Source organism: Oncorhynchus nerka, linkage group LG3 (assembly GCF_034236695.1).
Source record: "Oncorhynchus nerka isolate Pitt River linkage group LG3, Oner_Uvic_2.0, whole genome shotgun sequence".
NCBI lineage: Eukaryota > Metazoa > Chordata > Actinopteri > Salmoniformes > Salmonidae > Oncorhynchus > Oncorhynchus nerka.
This window is the reverse complement of record NC_088398.1, coordinates 72,659,394-72,674,728: the sequence shown is the minus strand read 5'-3', so window position 1 is coordinate 72,674,728 and position 15,335 is coordinate 72,659,394. Positions and strand designations below refer to the sequence as shown.

At 54.9% G+C, this 15,335-nt stretch overlaps 1 protein-coding gene across 1 annotated transcript in view; it reads right to left on the bottom strand.

Annotated features, from left to right (window-relative positions):
* tmtops2b (teleost multiple tissue opsin 2b) overlaps nt 1-15,335 on the bottom strand; it is a 63,310-nt gene that overhangs the window by 13,671 nt on the left and 34,304 nt on the right. Inside the window, exon 2 of the mRNA XM_065015441.1 lies at nt 13,230-13,555. Coding sequence (XP_064871513.1) covers nt 13,230-13,555 — 326 coding nt within the window. The remainder of the gene's footprint in view (nt 1-13,229; nt 13,556-15,335) is intronic.

Genomic DNA, 15,335 nt, shown 5'->3' with positions numbered 1-15,335 from the left:
AGAGGAGAAGAGGAAGAGGAGAGGAGAGAGAGAGGGAGAAGAGGGGGGAAGGGAAAGAGAGAGGAGAAGAGGAGAGAGGAGAGAGGAGATGAGGGGAAGAGAGAGAGGAGAGGAGAAGAGAGGGGGAAGAGGGGGGAGAGAGAAGAGGAGGGGGAAGAGGGAGAGGAGAGAGAAGAGGAGGGGGAAGAGGAGAGAGAGAGGAGGGAGAAGAGAGAGAGAGGAGAGGAGAAGAGGATGGGGAAGAAGAGGAGAGGGAAGAGGAGGGGGGAGAGGAGAGAGAGAGAGGAGAAGAGGAGGGGGAAGAGGAGAAGAAGAGGGGGAAGAGGAGAGGAGAGGAGAGGAGAGGGGAGAGAGGGAGAGAGAGAGGAGGGGAAGAGAGAGAGAGAGAGAAGAGGGGGAAGAGGGAGAGAGAAGAGAGGGGGAGAGGAGAGGGAGAGGAGAAGAGAGAGGGGAAGAGGAGGGAGGAGAGGAGAAGAGGAGGGGAGAAGAGGAGAGAGGAAGAGGAGAAGAGAGAGGAGAGGAGAAGAGGGGGAAGAGGAGGAGAGAGAAGAGGAGGGGAAGAGGAGAGAGAGAGAGAGAGAGGAGAGGAGAAGAGAGGAGAGAGAGAGGAGAGGAGAAGAGGAGAGAGAAGAGGAGAAGAGGAGGGAGAAGAGGAGAAGAGGAGAGGAGAAGAGAAGAGGAGGAGGAGAGGAGAAGAGGGGAGAGGAAGAGAGAGAGAGGAAGAGGAGGAAGAGGAGAGAGGAGAAAGAGGAGAAGAGGAGGGGGAAGAGGAGAGAGAGAGAGAGAGAGAGAAGAGGAGAAGAGAGGGGAAGGGAGAGAAGAGAGAGAGAAGGAAGAGGAGGGGAAGAGGAGAGAGGAGAGAGAAGAGAAGAGAAGAGGAGGGAAGAGGAGAGAGAAGAGGAGAAGAGGAGGGGGAAGAGGAGAGAGGAGAGAGAAGAGAAGGGGAGAAGAGGAGGGGGAAGAGGAGAGAAGAGAGAGAGGGGGAAGAGGAGGGGAAGAGGAGAGAGAGAGAGAAGAGGAGGGGAAGAGGAGGAGAGAGAGGAGAAGAGGAGGGGAAGAGGAGAGAGGAGAGGAGAGAGGAGGAGAGGAGAGAAGAGAGAGAGAGAGAGGGGAGAGAGAGGAGGAGAGGAAGAGAGAAGAGAGGGGGAGAGGAGAAGAGGAGAGAAGAGGAGAGGAGAGAGGAGAAGAGGAGAAGAGGAGGGGGAAGAGGAGAGGAGAGAGAGAGAGAGAAGAGGAGGGGGAAGAGGAGAGAGGAGAGGAGAAGAGAGGAGAAGAGGAGAGGAGGGGAGAGAGAGAGAAGAGGAGGGGGAGAGAGAGAGAGAGAGAGGAGGAGGAGAGAGAGAAGAGAGAAGAGGAGAAGAGAAGAGGGGAGAGAGAGAAGAGGGGGAGAGGAGGGGGAAGAGAAGAGGAGGGGGAGAGGAGAGAGGAAGAGGAGGGGGAAGAGGAGAGAGGAGGGAGAAGAGGAGGGGGAAGAGAGAAGAGGAGAGGAGAAGAGAGAGGGGGAGAGGAGAGAGGAGAGGAGAAGAGAGAGGAGGAGAAGAGGAGAAGAGAGGGGAGGGGGAAGAGGAGGGGGAGAAGAGGAGAGAGGAGAAGAGAAGATGAGGGGGAAGAGGAGAGAGGGAGGGAGAGAAGAGAGGAGAGGAGAAGAAGAGGGGGAAGAGGAGAGAGGAGAGGAGAAGAGAAGAGAGGAGAGAAGAGGAGGAGAGAGGAGGGAGAAGAGGGAGAGAGGGGAGAGAGGAGAGAAGAGGAAGAGGAGGGGAAGAGGAGAGGGAAGAGAGAGAGAAGAGGGGGAAGAGGAGAAGGGGGAAGAGGAGAGAGGAGAGAGAGAGAAGAGAGAGGAGAAGAGGAGGGGGAAGAGGAGAGAGAAGAGGAGAAGAGGAGAGAGAAGAGAGGGGAAGAGGAGAGAGGAGAGGAGAAGAGAGGAGGAGAAGAGGAGAGAGAGAGGAGAGGAGAAGAGGAGGGGGAAGAGAGAGAGAGGAGGGAGAAGAGGGGAGGGGGGAGAAGAGAGAGAGAGGAGAGAGGAGAAGAGGAGGGGGAAGAGGAGAGAGGAGAGAGGGGGAAGGGAAGAAGAGGAGGAGAGAGAAGGGAGGAGGAGAGGGGAGAAGAGGAGGAGAGGAGAAGAGGAGGGGGAAGAGAGAGAGAGAGAGGAGAAGAGGAGGGGGAGAGAGAGAAGAGGAGGGGGAAGAGAGGAGGAGAGAAGAGGAGGGGGAAGAGGAGAGAGGAGGAGAAGAGGAGGGGGAAGAGGAAGAGAGAGGAGAAGAGGAGGGGAGAGGAGAGGAGAGGAGAAGAGGAGGGGGAAGAGGAGAGAGGAGAAGAGGAGAAGAGAGAGAGGAGAAGAGGAGAGGGGAGAAGAGGAGGGGGAAGAGGAGAGGAGAAGAGGAGGGGGAAGAGGGAGAGGGAGAGAAGGAGGGGAAGAGAGAGAGGAGGGAAGAGGAGGGGGAAGAGGAGAAGAGGAGAGAGGAGGGGGAAGAGAGAGAGGAGAGGAGAAGAGGAGAGGAGAAGAGGGGGAGAAGAGAGAGGAGGGAGAAGAGGAGGGGAAGAGAGAGAGGAGAGGAGAGAGGAGGGGGAAGAGAGAGGGGAAAGAGAAGAGGATGGGGAAGAGGAGAGAGGAGAGGAGAAGGGGAGGGAAGAGAAGAGGAGAGAGGAGAGGAGGAAGAGAGAGAAGAGGAGAAGAGGAGGGGGGAAGAGGAGAGGAGAAGAGGAGAGGAGAGAAGAGAAGAGGGGGAGGAGGGGAGAGGAGAGAGGAGAGGAGAGGAGAGGAGGGGGAGAGGAGAGGAGAGGGGGAGGGGGAGAGGGAGAAGAGGAGGGGGAAGAGGAGAGAGGAGAAGAGGAGAAGAGGGAGAGGAGAGGAGAAGAGGAGGGGGAGAGAGAGAGGAAGAGAGGGGGAAGAGGAGAAGAGGAGGGAGAAGAGGAGAGAGGAGAGGAGAGAGAGGGGAGGAAGAGGAGAGAGAAGAGGAGAAGAGGAGAAGAAGAAGAGGAGAGAGAGGAGAGGAGAAGAGAGAGAAGGGGAAGAGGAGAGAGAAGAGGGAGAAGAGGAGGGGGAGAGGAGAGAGGGGGAGGGGAGAGGAGAGGAGAAGAGGAGAAGAGAAGAGGAGAGGAGGAGAAGAGGAGGGGGAGAGGAGGAGAGGAGAAGAGAGAGAGGAGGGGAAGAGGAGGGGGAAGAGGAGAGAGGAGAGGAGAAGAGGAGGGGGAGAGAGAGAGAGAGGGGAAGAGGAGGGGGAGAGGAGAGAGAAGAGGGAAGAGGAGAGGGGGGAAGAAGAGGAGAGAGGAGAAGAGGAGGGGGAGAGGAGAAGAGGAGGGGGAAGAGGAGAGAGGAGAGGAGAAGAGGAGGGGGAGAGGAGAGAGAGGAGAAGAGGGGAGAGGAGAGGGAGAGAAGGAGAAGGAGAAGAGGAGGGGGAAGAGGAGAGAGGAAGAGGGAGAGGAAGAGGAGAAGAGGAGGAGGAGAGGAGAAGAAGAGGGGAAGAGGAGAGAGGAGAGGAGAAGAGGAGGGAGAAGAGGGGAAGAGGAGAGAGGAGAGGAGAGAGAAGAGGAGAGGAGAGGAGAAGAGGAGGGAGAGAGAGGAGAGGAGAAGAGGGGGGAAGAGGAGAGGGAGGGAGAGAGGAGAAGAGGAGGAGAGAGGAGAGGAGAAGAGGAGGGGGAAGAGGAAGAGAGGAGAGGAGAAGAGGAGGGGAAGAGGAGAGAGGAGGGGGAAGAGGAGAGAGGAGAAGAGGAGAGAGAGAGAGGGGAAGAGGAGAGGAGAAGAGGAGGGGGAAGAGGAGAGAGGAGAGGAGAGAAGAGAGGGGGAAGAGGAGGGGGAGAGAAGAGAGAGAGAGGAGAAGAGGAGAGGGGAGAGGAGAAGGAGGGGGAAGAGAGAGAGGAGGAGAAGAGGAGGGGGAAGAGGAGAGAGGAGAGGAGAAGAGGGAGAGAGAGAGAGAAGAGGAGGGGGGAGGAGAGAGGAGGGGAGAAGAGGAGGGGGAGAGGAGAGGGAAGAAGGGGAAGAGGAGAGAGGAGAGGAGAGGAGAAGAGGAGGGAGAAGAGAGGAGAGGAGAAGAGGAGGGGGAAGAGAGGAGAGGAGAGGGGGAAGAGGAGAGAGGAGAGGAGAAGAGGAGGGGAAGAGGAGAAGAGGAGAAGGGAGAGAGGAGAGAGAGAGGGGGAAGAGGAGGAGAGAAGAGGAGAGGGAGAGGAGAAGAGGAGGGGAAGGAGAGAGAGAGGAGAAGAGAGGGGAGAGGAGAAGAGGAGAGGAGAAGAGGGGGAAGAGGAGAGAGGAGAAGAGGAGGGGGAAGAGGAGAGGAGAAGAGGAGGGGGAGAAGAGGAGAGGAGAAGAGGAGGGGGAAGAGGAGAGGAGAGAGAAGAGGAGGGGAAGAAGAGGGAGAAGAGAGAGAGGAGAGGAGAAGAGGAGGGGGGAAGAGGAGAGAGAGAGGGAAGAGGGGGAAGAGAGAGAGGAGAGGAGAAGAGGAGGGGGAGAGAGAGAGGAGGAGAGGGAGGGGGAGAAGAGGAGGGAGGAGGAGAGGAGAGAAGAGGAGGGGAGAGAGAGGAGAGGAGAAGAGGAGGGGGAAGAGAGAGAGGAGAGAGAAGAGGAGGAGAAGAGGAGAGAAGAGGAGAAGAGGAGGGTAGAGAGGAGAGAGGGAGAGAGAGGAGAAGAGGAGGAAGAGAGAGAGAAGAGGAGGAGAGAAAAGGAGGAGGGAGAAGGGGAAAAGGAGAGAAGAGAAGAGGGGGAAGAGGAGGGGGAAGAGAGGAGGAGAGGAGAAGAGGAGGGGAAGAGGAGAGAAGAGGGAAGAGGGGAGAGGAGAAGAGGAGGGGGAAGAGGAGAGAGAGGGAGAAGAGGAGGGGGAAGAGGAGAGAGGAGAGAGAAGAGGAGAAGAGGGGGAAGAGGAGAGAGGAGAGAGAAGAGGAGGGGGAGAGGAGAGAGAAGAGAGGGGAAGAGAGAAGAGGAGGGGGAAGAGGAGAGAGGAGAGGAGAAGAGGAGGGGGAGAGGAGAAGAGGAGGGGGAAGAGGAGAGAGGAGAGGAGAAGAGGAGGAGAGGAGAGAGGAGGAGAAGGAGAGGGAGAGAGGAGAGAGAGGAGAAGAGAGGGGAGAGGAGAGAGGAGGAGAAGAGGAGGGGGAGAGGAGAGAGAGAGGAGAAGAGGAGGGGGAAGAGGAGAGAGGAGAGGAGAAGAGGAGGGGAAGAGGAGAGAGGAGGAGAAGAGGAGAGAGGAGAGGAGAGAGAGGGGAGAGAGGAGAGAGAAAGAGAAGAGAGGAGGGAAGAGAGGAGAAGAGGAGGAGAGAAAGGGAGGAGAGGGGAAGAGAGAAGAGAAGAGGGAAGAGGAGGGGGAAGAGGAGAGAGGAGAGGAGAGGAGAGAGGAGGAAGAGAGGAGAAGAGGAGGGGGAAGAGGAGAGAGGAGAGGAGAAGAGGGGGAGAGAGAGAGGGGGAAGAGGAGAGAGGAGAGGAGAAGAGGAGGGGGAAGAGGCGAGAGGAGAGGAGAAGAGGAGAAGAGGAGGGGGAAGAGGAGAGAGGAGAGGAGAAGAGGAGGGGGAGAGGAGAGGAGAAGAGAAGAGGGGAGAGGAGAAGAGGAGGAGGAGGAGGGAGAGAGAGAGAAGAGGAGGGGGAGAGAAGAGGGGGAAGAGGAGGAGGAGAGGAGAAGAGGGGGAAGAGGAGAGAGAGGAGAAGAGGAGGGGGAAGAGGAGAGAGGAGAGAAGAGGGGAAGAGGAGAAGAGGAGGGGGAAGAGAGAGAGGAGAGGAGAAGAGGAGAGAGGAGAGGAGAAGAGGAGGGGGAAGAGGAGAGAGGAGAGAGAAGAGGAAGGGGAAGAGGAGAGAGGAGAGAGAAGAGGAGGGAGAAGAGGAGGGGAAGAGAGGAGAGAGGAGAGGAGGAGAGAGGAGGGGAGAGGAGAAGAGAGGAAGAGGAGAGAGGAGAGGAGAAGAGGAGGGGGAGAGAGAGAGAGGAGAAGAGGAGGGGGAAGAGGAGAGAGGGAGGAGGAGAAGAGGGGGAAGAGGGGGGGAGAGGAGAGAGAGAGGGAAGAGGAGAAGAGGAGGGGGAGAGAGAGGAGAGGAGAAGAGGAGGGGGAAGAGGAGGGGGAAGAGGAGAGAGAAGAGGGAGAAGAGGAGAGAGGAGAGGAGAAGGGAGAGAGAGAAGGAGAAGAGGGGAAGAGAGAGGAGAGGAGAAGAGGAGAGAGGAGAGGAGAAGATGAGGAGGGAGAGAGGAGAGGAGAAGAGGAAGGGGAAGAGGAGAGAGGAGAGGAGAGGAGGAGAGGAGAAGAGAAGAGGAGGGGGAAGAGGAGAAGAGGAGGGGAAGAGGAGAGAGGAGAGAGGAGGAGAAGAGGATGGGGAGAGGAGAGAGGAGAGGAGAAGAGGAGGGGGAAGAGGAGAGAGGAGAGGAGAAGAGGAGGGGGAAGAGGAGAGAGAGAGAGGGAGGAGAAGAGGAGAGAGGAGAGGAGAAGAGGAGGGGGAAGAGGAGAGAGGAGAGGAGAAGAGGAGGGGGAGAGGAGAGAGGAGAGGAGAAGAGGAGGGGGAAGAGGAAGAGGAGAGGAGAAGAGGAGGGGGAAGAGAGGAGGAGAAGAGGGAGAGAGGAGAGGAGAAGAGAGGGGGAGAGGAGAGGAGAGGAGAAGAAGAGGGGGAAGAGGAGAGAGGAGAGGAGAAGAGGAGGGGAGAGAGAAGAGGAGAGAGGAGAGGAGAAGAGGAGGGGGAAGAGGGAGAGGAGAGGAGAAGAGGGGAAGAGGAGAGAGGAGGAGAAGAGGAGGGGAGAGGAGAGAGGAGGAGAAGAGGAGGGGGAGAGGAGAAGAGGAGGGGGAGAGAGAGAGAGAGGAGAAGAGGAGGGGGAAGAGAGAGAGGAGAGGAGAAGAGGAGAGAGAGGGGAAGAGGAGAGAGGAGAGAGAGGAGAGAGGAGGGAGAAGAGGAGAAGAGAGAGAGGAGAAGAAGAGCAGAAGAGGAGGAAGAGAAGAGAAGAGAGGAGAGAAGAGGAGGAGGGAGAGGGGGAAGAGGAGAGAGAGAAGAGGGGAAGAGGAGGGGGAAGAGGAGAGAGGAGAGGAGAGAGGAGAAGAGGAGGGGGAAGAGGAGAGAGGAGAGGAGAAGAGGGGGGAGAGGAGAAGAGGAGGGGGGAGGAGAGAGGAGAGAAGAGGGGAGAGGAGAAGGAGAGGGGAAGAGGAGAAGAGGAGGGGGAAGAGAGAGAGGAGAGGAGAAGAGGAGGGGAGAGGAGAGGAGAAGAGAGGGAAGAGGAGAAGAGGAGAGGAGAGAGAGGAGAGGAGAAGAGGAGGGGGAGAGGAGAAGAAGAGGAAGAGGAGAGAGGAGAGGAGAAGAGATGGGGAGAGGAGAGAGGGAGAGGAGAAGAGGAGGGGGAGAGGAGAGAGGGAGAGGAGAAGAGGAGGGGGAGAGGAGAGAGAGGAGAAGAGGAGGGGGAGAGGAGAGAGGAGAGGAGAAGAGGAGGGGGAAGAGAGAGAGGAGAGGAGAAGAGGAGGGGGAGAAGAGAGAGAGGAGTGGAGAAGAGGAGAGAGGAGAGAAGAGGAGGGAGAGGAGGAGAGAGAGAGGAAGAGGAGAAGAGGAGAGAGAAGAGGAGGAGAGAGGAGAGGAGGGAGGGGGGAGGAGAGAAGAGAGAGGAGAAGAGGAGGGGGAAGAGGAGAGAGGAGAGGAGAAGAGGGGGGGAGAGGAGGGGGAAGAGAGAGAGAGGAGAGGAGAGGGGGAGAGGAGAAGAGGAGGGGGAAGAGGAGAGAGGAGAGGAGAAGAGGAGGGGAAGGAGAGGCGAGAGGAGAGGAGAAGAGGAGAAGAGGAGGGGGAAGAGGAGAGAGGAGAGGAGAAGAGGAGGGGAGGAGAGGAGAGAGGAGAGAGAGAAGAGAGAGGGGGAAGAGGAGAGAGAGAGGAGAAGAGGAGAAGAGGAGAGAGGAGAGGAAGAGGAGAAGAGGAGGGGGAAGAGGAGAGAGGAGAGGAGAAGAGGAGAGGAGAGGAGAGAGGAGGGGGAAGAGAGAGAGGAGAAGAGAGAGAGGAGAGGGAGAATATGAGGGGAAGAGGAGAGAGGAGAGGAGAAGAGGAAGGGGAAGAGGGGAGAGGAGAGGAGAAGAGGAGGAGAGAGAGAGAGAGGAGAGGAGAAAGAGGGGGAAGAGGAGAGAGGAGAGGAGAAGAGGAGGGGAAGAGGGGAGGGAGAGGAGAAGAGAGGAGAGGGAAGAGGAGAGAGGATAGGAGAAGAGGGGAAGGAGAAGAGGAGGGGGGAAGAGAGAGAGGAGAGGAGAAGAGGAGGGGGAAGAGAGAGAGAGGAGAGGAGGAAGAGGAGAGAGAGAAGAGGGAGAAGAGGAGGAGAAGAGGAGAGAGAGAGAAGAGGGGAAGAGGAGAAGAGGAGGGGGAAGAGGAGAGAGGAGAGAGAAGGGGAGAGAGGAGAGGGAAGAGGAGGGGGAAGAAGAGAGGAGGAGAAGAGGAGAGAGAGAGAGGAGAAGAGGGGGAAGAGGAGAGAGGAGAGGAGAAGAGGAGGGGAAGAGGAGAGAGGAGAGAGAAGAGGGAGGAGAAGAGAAGAGGAGGGGGAAGAGAGAGAGGAGGAGTGGGGAGAAGAGGAGAGAGGAGAGGAGAAGAGGACGGGGATGAGGAGAGAGGAGAGGAGAAGGAGGGGGAGAGGAGAGAGAAGAGGAGGGGGAGAGGAGGAGAGAGGAGAGGGAGAGAGGAGAGAGGGGAAGGGGGAGAGGAGAGGAGAGAGGAGAGAGGAGAGAGGAGAAGAGAGAGGAGAGGAGAAGAGGAGGGGGAAGAGGAGAGAGAGAGGAGAAGAGGAGGGGGAAGAGGAGAGGAGAGGAGAAGAGAGGAGAGGGGAAGAGGAGAGAGGAGAGGAGAAGAGGAGGGGGGAGAGAGAGGAGGAGAGGAGAAAGGAGGGGAGAGGAGAAGAGGAGGGAAAGAGGAGGAGGGAAGAGGAAGAGGAGGAGAGAGGAGAGGGAGAAGAGGAGGGGGAGAGGAGAGAGGAGAGAAGAGGGGAAGGGGAAGAGGAGAGAGGAGAGGAGAAGAGGGGGGAAGAGGAGGGGAAGAGGAGAGAGGAGGGGAAGAGGAGGAGAGAGGGAGAGGGAGGAGAAAGAGGGGGAAGAGGAGAGAGGATAGGAGAAGAGGAGGGGGAGAGGAGAGAGAAGAGGAGGGGAGAAGAGGAGGGGGAAGAGGAGAGAGGAGAGAGAAGAGGAGGGAGGGAGAAGAGGAGGGGGAAGAGGAGAGAGAGGAGAGGAGTGGAAGAGGAGAGTGGAGAGGAGGGTAGAGGAGAGAGAGAGGCAGAAGAGGAGGGAAGACAAGAGAGAAGAGGAGGAGAAAAGAGGAGGGAGAAGGGAAAAGGAGAGAAGAGAAGAGGGGAAGAGGAGGGGGAAGAGGAGAGGAGAGGAGGAGAAGAGGAGGGGGAAGAGAGAGAGGAGAGGAGAAGAGGGGGGGGGAGAGGAGAAGAGGAGGGGGAAGAGGAGAGAGTAGAGGAGAGGAGAAGAGGAGGGGGAAGAGGAGAGGAGACGAGAAGAGGAGGAGGGGAGAGGAGAGAGAAGAGGAGGGGGAAGAGGAGAGAGGAGAGGAGGAGAGAGGAGAGGAGAGGAGAGGAGAAGAGGAGGGGGAAGAGGAGAGAGGAGAGGAGAAGAGGAGGGGGAGAGGAGAGAGGAGAGGAGAAGAGGAGGGGGAAGAGGAGAGAGGAGAGGAGAAGAGGAGGGGGAGAGGAGAGGAGAGGAGAAGAGAGGAGAGGGAAGAGGAGAGAGGAGAGGAGAAGAGAGGAGAGGAGAAGAGGAGGGGGAAGAGGAGAGAGGAGAGGAGAAGAGGAGGGGGAAGAGGAGAGAGGAATAGAGGAGGGGGAAGAGGAGAGAGGAGAGGAGAAGAGGAGGGGGAAGAGGAGAGAGGAGAGAAGAGGGGGAAGAGGAGAAGAGGAGGGGGAAGAGGAGAGAGGAGAGGAGAAGAGGAGAGGAGAGGAGAAGAGGAGGGGGAAGAAGAGAGAGGAGAGGAGAAGAGGAGAGAGGAGAGGAGAAGATGAGGGGGAAGAGGAGAGAGGAGAGGAGAAGAGGAAGGGGAAGAGGAGAGAGGAGAGGAGAAGAGGAGAGGAGAAGAGAAGAGGAGGGGGAAGAGGAGAGAGAGGAGTGGAGAAGAGGAGAGAGGAGAGGAGAAGAGGACGGGGATGAGGAGAGAGGAGAGGATAAGAGGAGGGGGAGAGGAGAGAGGAGAGGAGAAGAGGAGGGGGAAGAGGAGAGAGTAGAGGAGAGGAGAAGAGGAGGGGGAAGAGGAGGAGAGGAGAGGAGAGAGAGAGGAGAGGAGAAGAGGAGGGGAGAGGAGAGAGGAGAGGAGAAGAGGAGGGGAGAAGAGGAGGGGGAAGAGGAGAGAGGAGAGGAGAAGAGGAGGGGGAAGAGGAGAGAGGAGAAGAGGAGGGTGAAGAGGAGAGAGGAGGGAGAAGAGAGGGGGAGAGGAGATGGAGAGGAGAAGAGGAGGGGGAAGAGGAGAGAGGAGAGAGAAGAGGAGGGGGAAGAGGAGAGAGGAGAGAGAAGAGGAGGGGAAGAGGAGAGAGGAGAGGAGAAGAGGAGAAGAGAGGAGAGGAGAAGAGGAGGGGGAGAGAGAGGAGAGAGAAGAGGAGAGAGGAGAGGAGAAGAGGAGGGGAGGGAGAGGAGAGGAGAGGAGAAGAGGAGAGAGGAGAGGAGAAGAGGAGGGGAGAGGAGAAGACGAGGGGAAGAGGAGAGAGGAGAGGAGAAGAGAGGGGGAAGAGGAGAGAGGAGAGGAGAAGAGGAGGTGGAAGAGGAGAGAGGAGAGGAGAAGAGGAGGGGGAAGAGGAGAGAGGAGTGGAGAAGAGGAGAGAGGGGTGGAGAAGAGGAGGGTAGAGACTGAGAGGAGAGAGAACAGCAGAAGAGGAGGGAAGATGAGAGAGAAGAGGAGGAGAGAAAAGGAGGAGGGAGAAGGGGAAAAGGAGAGAGGAGAAGGAGGAGAGAAGAGAAGGAGAAAGAACAGCAGAGAAGAGGAGGAGATAATGTGTTTCCACCCGCAGGGAGAGGCTAAAATAGTATTTTGTCCAAATAGACATTTGTTTGCTGTTTTCTGTATTTGTTATTGTCAATCCTCTGGACACCACACGCACACACACACCTAATGTAAGGCTCTGGACTCTAATACATTTGATAAATGTGTAAATATTTTTGAGGGAATGTTATGATGATAGGGAGGGAAGAGGGCGTGCGTGTGTGTGTGTGTGTGTGTGTGTGTGTGTGTGTGTGTGTGTGTGTGTGTGTGTGTGTGTGTGTGTGTGTGTGTGTGTGTGTGTGTGTGTGTGTGTGTGTGTGTGTGTGTGTGTGCTGAAACAGCTTGGTGGTGATAGAGGTTAGAGTTTAATAGATGTCCCTTTAGACACAACAGAGTCCCTGGGGGATAAACACACAATCTGTTCAGAGCTAATATCTCTTTAACTATCTCACGCTGACAGCTCCCCTCCCTCCTACTCTCCCTCTCTCTGGTTGTGCTCTGTCCCTGCAGTATGCTCATTGTTCTGCCTCAGGGCTTCTCTCCTAACCCACAGAGAGACAGTGATAATCAGTCCATCCGTTCTGTGCCGCTAACCTCCCATTTCAGCAATGGTATGCCTGACTCTCCATCCATCTCCCCAGTCTCCCTGTCAACCCAAATAACGAAAGGGACATCAGAGAGAGAGATTCTATTCTCCTTTTTCCATTTTAGAGGATGAAAGCACTGCCCCACTCTCTCCATCCTGTTCACCGTTCAACTGAGAGTGAGAACATGCACATAAACAGACCCCTTGTGACTGACGAGCCTGACGTTCAAACCCAGTGTGTTCATGTATTGAGCGAATGCCTAAGGCGTTCAGGTTTAATCATCACACAACAGCCAAAATAAACCAGATTCCTTGGTACCTCCCTGCATCAAATTAATCCAGCCTGCCTTGGACCTCCCGTTATGACTCAAGCTGTATAAATGGACTTTTACAGTCAATAGTTTTATCCTTTCATCGTCACAGCATACTTTTGTTATCTAACAATTTAAATCAAATTGTATTGGTCACATACATGATACTGGGCTTAATAGGCTACTGTCCCAATAACCTCCATTAGGCCTAAACAGTAGCGAAGGTAAAAAGGTGACATGATGGGAGAACGACTATGGTTTAGTTTCCTCCAAATCATTGATCAGTGATGCTTCGCTAACGGAACCTCAAAATGATAACCAATAGCAAGACTTGATTTGCTCTCCTCCCTGACTCTTTGAGAAGGCAAACACATTCTGACCGTTCTGATTGGTGCCAGAAACCGATGGGATGGGCCAGAGCTAGCCTACAGAAATCATGAAACACGTAATTTTGACGTCAGCTCAAAATACTTATAGGCTGGCAGGTTCAGATTTATGTATGGAACGATCGATAAAGCAGCGAAAGTAAATTCAGGATGAGTGGCCAGGGGCAATGTAAACACAGCTCTAATACCAGAACAGCTGTATCGGCATCGATTGGTCAGTTCTTCACACCATGCGGTGACCATGACCCTGGCGCTCTATAGGGATGCTGTTGAGTAATGCTGTGGACTCATTCATTTGTCCATTGAGCCCCACAGTGCAGTAATTGCGTGAGCAAGACACATTTAGAGCTTTGTGAAAGCTGCTGGTTGTGAGTCCGGGACTCTGAGTCCCACTAAAAACAGATTGGTATTGGGTAATCCAGACAGCACTCAGCTAACCCCCTCATTCACTCATTCCTGGCCCTGGCTCTATCTGAGGGCATTAAAGTGTGATGGGTTGACATCAGGATCGCATACACAGACGCTTCAGCTTAACAGTCTTCTTCAGTACAAACCTCCACTGAGAAAGGTCCCTTAATCCAAACCCAAACACTCACACGTCAACTACAGACAATGGCTGAGGCTGGGGCAATATTTACACGCAGCTTTACTTTAACACTTGTTTAGGCAGCATTAATCCCCCAGAAACGTGATGTTGGAGGATAATGGAGTATAAAATAACAAGGTTGAAATTAGTGATGGGGAAAAATCGATACAGTTACATATCGCAATATTATTTTGAATGATATTAAATCGATAGTTTGACTCCAAGTATTGATTTGTATAAAAAATAGTAGGGGTTCTGAGGTTGCTGCAGCAACCCTGAAAAATCTGAATTAAAAAATGATGTATTAATAAAATAAAATATTTAAAACATTTAATACTAAAATTCACAAAAAAATAGTGCACTAGGCCTTTAATGGTGCTGTATTAGCAGCCCAATATAGCGTCTGTAGAGAGGGCAAACATATTTTTTCAGCACCCCCCTTGAAAATACAATAAAAATCTATAAAATATACAGCACCCCACACCTGTTTGACTGCCCACAGTAGCCGACAGTAGCAGTAGACCATGATGGCGATGGGCAGGCCCAGGCAGAAGACGAACAGACAGATGATGTAGGCGTGGGACTGAGCCGTCCTCAGGGTCCAGGACACGGAGCAGCTGGTGCCGGCCCCCTCCAGGTCGTAGCTACTCCAGCCTAGCAGGGGGGGCACCGTCCAGATCAGGGAGTACAGCCAGGAGCCCCCCACGGCCAGCAGGGGCTTGCGGTAGTCAGGACCACGCTTGTTGTACACAGTCAGGGTACTGTAGCGGTCATATGAAAGGACCACCAGGGAGATCAACGACACGATACCTGGGGAGGGGAGGGAGAGGAGTGGGGGAGAGGAGAAGCGGAGCAGGAGAAAGAGTGGTAAGAGCAGCGGGAGAGAGAAAGAGAGAGACATTGGGTGGTAGTGAGGAAGGGAAGAAGGAGAGAGACATTGGGTGGTAGTGAGGAAGGGAAGAAGGAGAGAGACATTGGGTGGTAGTGAGGAAGGAGAGAGGCATTGGGTGGTAGTGAGGAAGGGAAGAAGGAGAGAGACATTGGGTGGTAGTGAGGAAGGGAAGAAAGAGAGAGACATTGGGTGGTAGTGAGGAAGGGAAGAAGGAGAGAGACATTGGGTGGTAGTGAGGAAGGAGAGAGACATTGGGTGGTAGTGAGGAAGGAGAGAGACATTGGATGGTAGTGAGGAAGGAGAGAGACATTGGGTGGTAGTGAGGAAGGAGAGAGACATTGGGTGGTAGTGAGGAAGGAGAGAGACATTGGGTGGTAGTGAGGAGGGGAAGAAGGAGAGAGACATTGGGTGGTAGTGAGGAAGGGAAGAAGGAGAGAGACATTGGGTGGTAGTGAGGAAGGAGAGAGACATTGGGTGGTAGTGAGGAAGGGAAGAAGGAGAGAGACATTGGGTGGTAGTGAGGAGGGGAAGAAGGAGAGAGACATTGGGTGGTAGTGAGGAAGGGAAGAAGGAGAGAGACATTGGATGGTAGTGAGGAAGGGAAGAAGGAGAGAGACATTGGGTGGTAGTGAGGAAAGGAAGAAGGAGAGAGACATTGGGTGGTAGTGAGGAAGGAGAGAGACATTGGGTGGTAGTGAGGAAGGAGAGAGACATTGGGTGGTAGTGAGGAAGGAGAGAGACATTGGATGGTAGTGAGGAAGGAGAGAGACATTGGGTGGTAGTGAGGAAGGAGAGAGACATTGGGTGGTAGTGAGGAAGGAGAGAGACATTGGGTGGTAGTGAGGAGGGGAAGAAGGAGAGAGACATTGGGTGGTAGTGAGGAAGGGAAGAAGGAGAGAGACATTGGGTGGTAGTGAGGAAGGAGAGAGACATTGGGTGGTAGTGAGGAAGGGAAGAAGGAGAGAGACATTGGGTGGTAGTGAGGAAGGAGAGAGACATTGGGTGGTAGTGAGGAAGGGAAGAAGGAGAGAGACATTGGGTGGTAGTGAGGAAGGGAAGAAGGAGAGAGACATTGGGTGGTAGTGAGGAAGGAGAGGCATTGGGTGGTAGTGAGGAAGGGAAGAAGGAGAGAGACATTGGGTGGTAGTGAGGAAGGGAAGAAGGAGAGAGACATTGGGTGGTAGTGAGGAAGGGAAGAAGGATAGAGACATTGGGTGGTAGTGAGGAAGGGAAGAAGGAGAGAGACATTGGTTGGTAGTGAGGAGGGGAATAAAGAGAGAGACATTGGGTGGTAGTGAGGAGGGGAAGAAGGAGAGAGACATTGGGTGGTAGTGAGGAGGGGAAGAAGGAGAGAGACATTGGGTGGTAGTGAGGAGGGGAAGAAGGAGAGAGACATTGGGTGGTAGTGAGGAAGGGAAGAAGGAGAGAGACATTGGGTGGTAGTGAGGAAGGAGAGAGACATTGGATGGTAGTGAGGAAGGAGAGAGACATTGGATGGTAGTGAGGAAGGAGAGAGACATTGGATGGTAGTGAGGAAGGAGAGAGACATTGGGTGGTAGTGAGGAAGGAGAGAGACATTTGATGGTAGTGAGGAAGGAGAGAGACATTGGATGGTAGTGAGGAAGGGAAGAAGGAGAGAGACATTGGGTGGTAGTGAGGAAGGAGAGAGACATTGGGTGGTAGTGAGGAAGGAGAGAG